Source organism: Oryctolagus cuniculus, chromosome 16, assembly GCF_051225735.1.
Source record: "Oryctolagus cuniculus isolate XC-2025 breed Fujian yellow rabbit chromosome 16, ASM5122573v1, whole genome shotgun sequence".
Lineage (NCBI taxonomy): Eukaryota > Metazoa > Chordata > Mammalia > Lagomorpha > Leporidae > Oryctolagus > Oryctolagus cuniculus.
In genome coordinates, this window is record NC_142882.1 from 10,312,120 (window position 1) to 10,320,530 (window position 8,411).

At 38.5% G+C, this 8,411-nt stretch overlaps 1 protein-coding gene across 1 annotated transcript; it reads right to left on the bottom strand.

Moving 5' to 3' along the window:
* Positions 1–3,472: 3,472 nt before the first annotated feature.
* Positions 3,473–7,406, bottom strand: LOC138847799 (vomeronasal type-2 receptor 116-like). Its single transcript, XM_070067607.2, has 2 exons — positions 7,298–7,406; positions 3,473–4,386 (listed from the first exon to the last, which is right to left on the bottom strand). Exons 1-2 carry the CDS (start codon positions 7,371–7,373, stop codon positions 3,473–3,475), a joined length of 990 nt encoding a protein of 329 aa, XP_069923708.2. The 5' UTR covers positions 7,374–7,406.
* Positions 7,407–8,411: the final 1,005 nt, after the last annotated feature.

Sequence of the window (8,411 nt, forward strand, 5' to 3'; positions counted from 1 at the left end):
TGACTGCTTGAAGCCCTGAATTGGATGCATTTATTTCACTGAAAATCTAAATTTGGGGCTGGCACTGTGGCATAGCGGGTAAAGCCAATGCCTGCAGTGCTGGCATCCCAAAAGATTGCTGGTTCAAGTCCCAGTTGCTCCACTTCTGATCCAGCTCTCTGCTATGGCCTGGCAAAGCAGTGGAAGAAGGTCCAAGTCCTTGGGCCCCTGCACCTGCATGGGAGATCTGGAAGAAGCTCCTGACTACTGGCTTCTGATAGGTGTAGCTCTGGCTGTTGTGGCTCATAGAGGAGTGGACCAGTGGATTGAAGACCTCTCTCTCTCTCTCTCTCTCTCTCTCTCTCCCTTTCTGTCCTTCATTCTCTGTGTAACTCTTTCAAATTAATAAATAGATCTTAAAAAAAAGAAAATCTAACTTAAGAATCCTAATTTGACAAGAGTTGATATATTCGAGTATAAAATCTTCAGAGCCTACAAAAAAGAACATAATTAGCTAGTTTTAGAAAATATTTCCTTTTTAAAAAATTAATATAAAATAAATAAATGAATTATGAAATGGATATTTAAGAAATATTCATTAAAAAGCAAGCCATTAAGAAATGTCATGAAGAAGTCATATGATAGAAAATACTACCATACTGACTATACTTTTATAAGTTATATTAGTCTAAAATTTTAACACTCAACATATTTATATCTAAGTATTTCATATATTTGGATAATAGAAAGTTTTGTTTCTTCAGTATCTTCATTACTTTCTAAAACTTTTCACTTGTAAGTCAATTATTTTGGGGTGTGTGTTTTTAATTGCTTTCAGCTTTAGATACTTGTCTAAAACATGAATAAATAAAAACTAAAAGTTTTTACTGAAATAAACATATATATTCACTGCATTTTTCTCAGAACCATTGGAAATATCCTGTGCACTCAGAAGAGCTGAAGGTGCGTATCAAATATATATTTTTACAAGAATGCTCAGAAGAATCTGTTCATAACATGAAAGTTTGCAGACAACCCAAATCATCATCTTTGAATGATTGAATACATTGAATGTGGAAAAGCCATAAGATTGAATCTTATACAGCTATAAAAATAATGAAGGGTACCTGCTATAATTGGGTGAATCAAAAATGTAATGCCATGGGAAAGAAGCTAGATCTAAGAGGTCTCATATTATCTCACTCCATTGCCAGCAACTGTTCAGAGTAGGTAAACACATAGCAACTAAAGGAGATGAATGGTTGCATAAACAACATTCATGGAAACTTGCAAGTGGCTGCTTAATGCAGAAAGGCTTTGATTACAGGGTGATGCAAAAGGCTCAATCTACAGACATGATTATTGCTCAAACTTTTGAACATACTTTATAGAAAATCAATGTAGAATTTGAATGTGAAAGTACTGTAATACCACATCCTTGTCAAATACTACAGTGGTTCTTACTGGGTATGTGAATTTCACCTCAATAATAGCATCATTGTCTCCTGGAATAAGAACTCTAAGCAAAGGCCAAAATGATAGCAGTCCAATGGTAGATGAGACAGTTATAGAATCACTCCTATGTAATCATGAAAAACACCTCTAGATGTGGTAAAAATAAAAATGCCATTTCCAAATAGCTAGAAAATACTTAGTAACTAAGATGTTTGTGAACAATACAGTGTTCAAAGAGAAGAATGCTCATGGAGTAGTTGACTCTTGTATTTGGAAACAAATTCCACTTTATAACCACAAAATGACAAATTTTCCATGACATTTAGAGAAACAACATAAAGCAGTTATAACTGAGACATGTTTTCAAGTATGAACATAAAAAAACTTAATACTTTATCCCTTTTAGTGTTTTTTGTTCAACTTAATGCTATAAGTTGAACTCTTTAATTAACACAAAATTATTCTTAGGTGTTTAAATTTAACTGAAAAGTGATCCCTGTTAAATATAAGAGTGGGAATAAGAAAGGCAGGAGATGTACAACTGGGACATGCTCAAGCTGACTTGCCCCAAATGGTAGCATTAGAAACGTGCCAGGAAATTCCAATTCAATCCCATCAAGGTGGCAAGTACCAATGCCATCTCACTAGTCCAAGTGGTCAGTTTCTGTTCACAATGGATCAAATTGAAAGGATTAAGAGTCAAAGGGATCACATAAACAAGACTAGTGTCTGCTAATACTAACTAATATCATCAAAAAGGGAGAGAACGATCCAACATGGGAACCAGGATACACAGCAGACTCATAGAATGGCAGATGTCCTAAACAGCACTCTGGCCTCAGAATCAGCCCTTAAGACATTTGGTTCTGGCTGAAGAGACCATGAGAGTATTTTAGGCATGAAAGCCAAGACACTCTGGCAAAAAAAAAAGACCTAAATGAAAGATCTCTGTGAATGAGATCCCAGTGGAAAGAATGAGCCATCAAAGAAGGAGGTACCTTTCTCTGAATGGAGGAGAGAACTTCCGCTTTGACTATGATCTTGTCTAAATAAGATTGAATTGGTGAACTCAAAAGGCTTCCATATCCTTGGCAGCTCATGACAAGTGCCTAGGGTGAATACTGACGCCATAAATAAGAGTGTGAATTATTAAGACAACAATAAGTCACTGTGCACTTACTCCTCATGTAGAATCTCTGTCCTTAATGTGTTGTACACTGTGAATTAATGTTATAACTAGTACTCAAACTGTACTTTATACTTTGTGTTTCTGTGTGGGTGCAAACTGTTGCAATCTTTACTTATTATATACTAAATTGATCTTCTGTATATAAAGATAACTGAAAATGCATCTTGATGTGAATGGAATGGGAGAGGTGCTGGGAATTGGAGGGTTGCGGATGTGAGGGAAGTTATGGGGGGAAAAGCCACTGTAATCCAAAAGCTGTACTTTGGAAATTTCTATTAATTAAAGAAAAGTTAAAACAACAAATAAGAACATATATGGTATCTAAGTAATAAACAAAGATGAAATTAATTACTCTGCATATTTTCAGGGATAGCCCTATCATATGAAATGCAATTGCTATTTATACATTGATGCTCAGCTTTGTTTCAGTTTTAAACAGTGATTCCTTTTACTTTATATGAAAATATTTCTAGCCTGCTTTGCATTTTTGAGAGGGAGAGAGAGAAGCAGAGAGAAAGAGAGAGATGGTTGAGAGTCCAACCTTTCACTACTTCACGTCTCATTTCCCATAGTGGTTTATCTTGGATTGAGTCCAGAAGCCAGGAGCCAGGAAAAAAATTGACAGGGACACAAAGTGTTTAATATCCTAGCAATCTGATATCAGGGGTCAGAACCAAATCACAAACCTAGCTACTGTCATGTGGGACAAGATTAATTAATTGCTAGGCCAAATACCTAAACAAAAATGTTTTTTTAGTTTTGCTTATTTTACAATGTTGGAAATCTACTACCAATTTGGTTTTTGTTTACAAAATTTGAAAATGTAGAGAAACCATTGAGAAAAATATTTTAGGGTCTCCTACAACTGCATTGGTTCCTTAAAGCTTTCAAAGAATTTTTATCAGGTTTTATGAGAATAACGTAGCACTTGGGGGCAAATATGCAGCCCAGGAGCCCGGCACTGGAGGCCAAAATGGAGAAGACTTCCACGGCCACCATGACCTTCCCCTTGGTGCTGTGGTAGACAGGCAGGAAGGTCACCCAGACACTGCAGAACACCAGCATGCTGAACGTCAGAAACTTGGCTTCATTGAATGTGTCAGGCAGATTCCTGGCTAGGAAAGCCACAATGAAGCTGGCCAGGGCCAAGGAACCCAGGTAGCCCAGGACACAGTAGAAGGCAGTGACTGAGCCCTTATTGCACACCAGGATGATGTAGTCGTGCTCAGAATGTTTATCTACCTCAATAAAGGGAGGAGAGGTTCCCAACCAGATGCCACAGAGAACCAGTTGGATCATGGAGCAGATGGGAATGATGAAGTTAGAAGTGCCTGATACCAATAACCGCCTTATCATTCTTCCAGGTTTCAGAGCTTTGAAGGCCAGAATCACAGTGATGGTCTTGGCCAGCACAGCGGAAACAGCCACTGTGAACACAAGACCAAATGTTATTTGCTGGAGGAGGCAAGTGGCTGTGTTGGGACGGCCAAGGAAGAGTAAGGAGCAGAGGAAGCACAGGAGGAGGGCAATGAGCAGGATGTAGCTGAGGGTCCTGTTATTGGCCTTGACGATGGGAGTGTCTCGGTGCTTCACAAAGACCCAGAGGATGGCAGCTGTTAGGACAGAGAAACACAAAGCCATGCAGGCCAGGGCCATCCCCAGGAATTCCTCAAAGGCTAAGAAGGTCACCAGCTTGGGGAGGCAGCGGTTTCTCTCCATGTTTGGGTACTCGTGATCTGCACATGGGATGCACTGCTCTGCATCTGTGGGGAAAAGGAAGACTCTGTGTTTCCATTTAACAATTTGCTCCTTTTTCCCTGTTAAGGAAAAAGCTCACCTTTGGAATTTCATGGTGAATTCAGCCTGGGGTGATGTATACCAAGAAACACTAAAGTATTTCTGTGCACCTAACCAAGGCAGAATGCTCATCTGCAGGTGGAGGAAACTCATTCAAACTAGCTCCTTAGCACATGGGGCTCTGTGTTCTCATCCTATCTGTCAGAGATTTTTTTCAGTGTTTAATTTCTAAACAATGAGGAATTTTCTATATTTCATATGGGCTTGGATTCTTCCCAGCCCTCCTCTCTACAGTCCTCAGTGTCATTTCTGGAGAAATCCTTTGTTCACATGGGTTAGAATATTTATCTGGGATCATAAGGTTTAAGGATTTTCTTCCTTATCCTCAAATGGAAATGACCTATATAAATGATCTTTCATTCCTGGGACCTCCATTCCTAATTTCCTACATGGATTCATCTTGTCCATGTTTCCATATAAATGTTGTGATACTGAGGTTGAATAGATGGGAACTGTAGCTGATTGTCATTCTGTGGTTCTATGGAAATAAGTGGTATTTTCATCATGTTACTCAAAGACAACTAGGCATTCTTCTTAACTTCAAATTATGGCTTGTTCACCATTATAGCTCATGTGAACAGCATGTAGGACACCACATTGTCTCACTTGAAATAATGCACTTCTACTGCTACAGCATGAAAGAAGTCATTAAGAACAGGCCAGTTGGAAAATATTTCTTTCTTTCAATCAAATTTCAATTGTACAAACCAAAATAGGGTTGGTGTTGTCGCATGGTAGGTAAAGCCACCAACTGCAATGCCAGATCCCTTATGGACATTGTTTTGTGTTTAAGTTGATGAATTTCCAATCCAGCTCCCTGCTAATCACCTAGAACGAGCAGCAGAAAATTCCACAAGCACTTGTGACACCAACACCCATGTGGGAGACCCAAAAGGAAGCTCCTGGCTCCCAGTACCTGCTGGCCCATACCAGGCCATTGTTCCATCTGAGGAGTGAACAATTAGATTCTCTCTCTCTCTCTCTCTCTCTCTCTCTCTCATTCACTGATTCTCTGATTTTCAAATAAAATAATCTTTTTTAAAAAGAAAGAAAATGGTGGGCTGGCACTGTGGCTCACTAGGCTAACCCTCCACCTAACGGTGCTGGCACACCGGGTTCTAGTCCCGGTCAGGGCGCTGGATTCTGTCCCAGTTGCCCCTCTTCCAGGCCAGCTCTCTGCTATGGCCCGGGAGTGCAGTGGAGGATGGCCCAGGTCCTTGGGCCCTGCACCCCATGGGAGACCAGGAGAAGTACCTGGCTCCTGCCATCGGATCAGCGCGGTGCATAGGCCGCTGCATGCCAGCCTCAGCGGCCATTGGAGGGTGAACCAACGGCAAAGGAAGACCTTTCTCTCTGTCTCTCTCTCACTGTCCACTCTGCCTGTAAAAAAAAGAAAGAAAGAAAGAAAGAAAGAAAATGGTGTTAGTTGAGCTATACTTGCAGTAAGAGTCCTACTCTGTTTTTATCCTTGGTACTCATGCAAGAGTACAAGCTTCAGGGAGTGGAGTTGTGATGTAGTGGTTAAAGCCACTGCCTGCAATGATGGCATCTGAACAGGTGCCTGCTCATGTCTTGACTGCTGCACTTCCAAACGATCTCCATGCATATGTGCCTAGGAAACCAGCAGAGGAAGGCCCAAATGCTTGGGCCTCTGCAAGACCTGGAAGAAGCTCCTGGTTTCTGACTTTGGCCTGGCCCAGTCTAGGCCATTGGAGCTATCTGGAGAGTGAATCTACCTGATGGAAGATCCTCACTGTATCCTCTCTCCCTCTCTATTATGCTCTCCCCCTCTCTTCAACTCTGACTTTCAAACAAATAAATAAATTATTTTGTAAAAAAAATAGAATATAAATATTTGCAAAAATTTAGAGGAATTTTCTCCTCCAATTCTTTTCAATGTGTTCCCTTTACTTTTCATAGAATCTGTAGGTACATCTGGTACCTATCTTGGAGATACACCAGGAATATATAGGCAAGTGTATATTGTACAATGGGTCAGTGCATGATACTTTAGTTTTCTTTCTTTCACTAAATTACTGCATGTTGAATATTTTCACTGAAACTTGAAGTCATTTTTCTGTTTTCTTCACACTGGAAACTCTGTATAGAATGTTTGAAGATACTGAAATCAAAATATCTCTAGAGCTAAGATGATGTGAATTGAAACATTATTTTGGAAGAATTCAAATTAGCATAAACATATTTATTATACATTGAACAGTGGAACTATTTACCAATGAGTCTTAGTACACTTTTACATTTCTCAAACATTTGGCTTTGATATATAATTTGATATTTGTGTCTATATTTCAGCTTATTTTTTCTCTTCTTCTTGTATATCCATAAAGGACAAGTGGTGTCATTCATTCTGTGTACTGAACAGCATGCACCATGTCAAAGATGTAGCACAGAAAGTAATACAATATTCCCATCACAATTCATGTGGATTAGCTCCCTGTTTTTCAGTTGTCTATGAAAAAGTTTTGAATTCAAGACTTCTAGATAACCATACAGAGCCTTAACAAATACAAATACAAATATTATATTTCTTGTTTAGATTTCAGATTGAGAGAGTCTCATTCAGTACTGGATCGAAAAGAAGGATACCAGATCAAATCAGTGTCACAGTTGAGCTTGAGATGATTAGCACCTCCAGAAAACAGCTTACACATAATGAGATGGCAATAGTGAGCATACAACAAGGGTATGGAAATAGTGAGTGAAAACTATTATCTCATCGCAAATATTCTTGGTTTCCTTTTTATCAAGAAATAGTTAAGATGGTAGAGTTCTCAAGGTAAGTTATATGTATTCTACCTGTATGATTGGAAATGTCTCTCTCTGGACAAACAACGCAAGTATAGCAGCAGACATGTTTTCCTTCCTGTGGCATTTTCCTGAATCCTGGACCACACCTTTGGCTACACAAAGACTGAGGAGTCTGATGGGGAAAGAGAAGTGATGGTCATTGCTTTGCATGACATTAGGCACTGTGATAGGATGTCTCTAATTGCCTTTTCACCCCAAGGTCATCACTATGTCTTCCTCAGGCTGTATCTTATTGATTTTATTTAGACATCCAATTGGAGTTTCTAAGATGCTCATTCCAGGTTTGTCAACTGCCTACCAAATATTATGAGGCCACCTGATGGGTTTAATTTTGCTCATCACTGGATCTATGCTTCTGGGCATTTGTCTCTTTATTGAATTGCTTCCTCTGAAATAATTTCAGTTTAGCTTTTTATGTGGTAATTCTTCTAGAATGTGTATGTCTGATACTATTTTACACGCCTCTTTCTTTGATTGAGTAGAAGATTTTACATGCCAGAAAAATATTCAAAAAGCCTGATGACTAGATACACTTCTGATAGTAACTACTAAGAAAAAGACAAGCCTGCAAAGAAAAGGTGAACAAATGTAATAATCCATTGATTGTGCATCTATCTACTTCTGGACTTCTATACCCAGGGAGGGCATCAATTCCTGATACTGCCAATGCATTTGTTATATAACACACAATAGTTATAAATATTACCCGCAAAACTGTCTGGGATATTTCAACAGCACAATGATGATAAAATTTTTGATCACAGCTGTGAGGTAGTATTCAGAAAAAAAAAAAAAACTGAACTGATTAGCACCCACAATGACAAAGGAAAATCAGAAATTTTTCTACAAATGGTCAATTCATAATTTACTGTGTTCGTACTGCATCAAAACATAATAATGACTCACTAAATGATGAAAATATCACTATCTTTATAAATATACATGTAATACATGCAGTTTTTCACATTATATAAATAAAAAGTTGAAATAAAATTTTAGAATTTGTAGTGACATACATTTAGTAATTTTATGTCTAAGTATTGATCTCTATCTCTATTTCTTAACATTCTTTCTAGTCACTCAACCTAGGAATGCATTAACA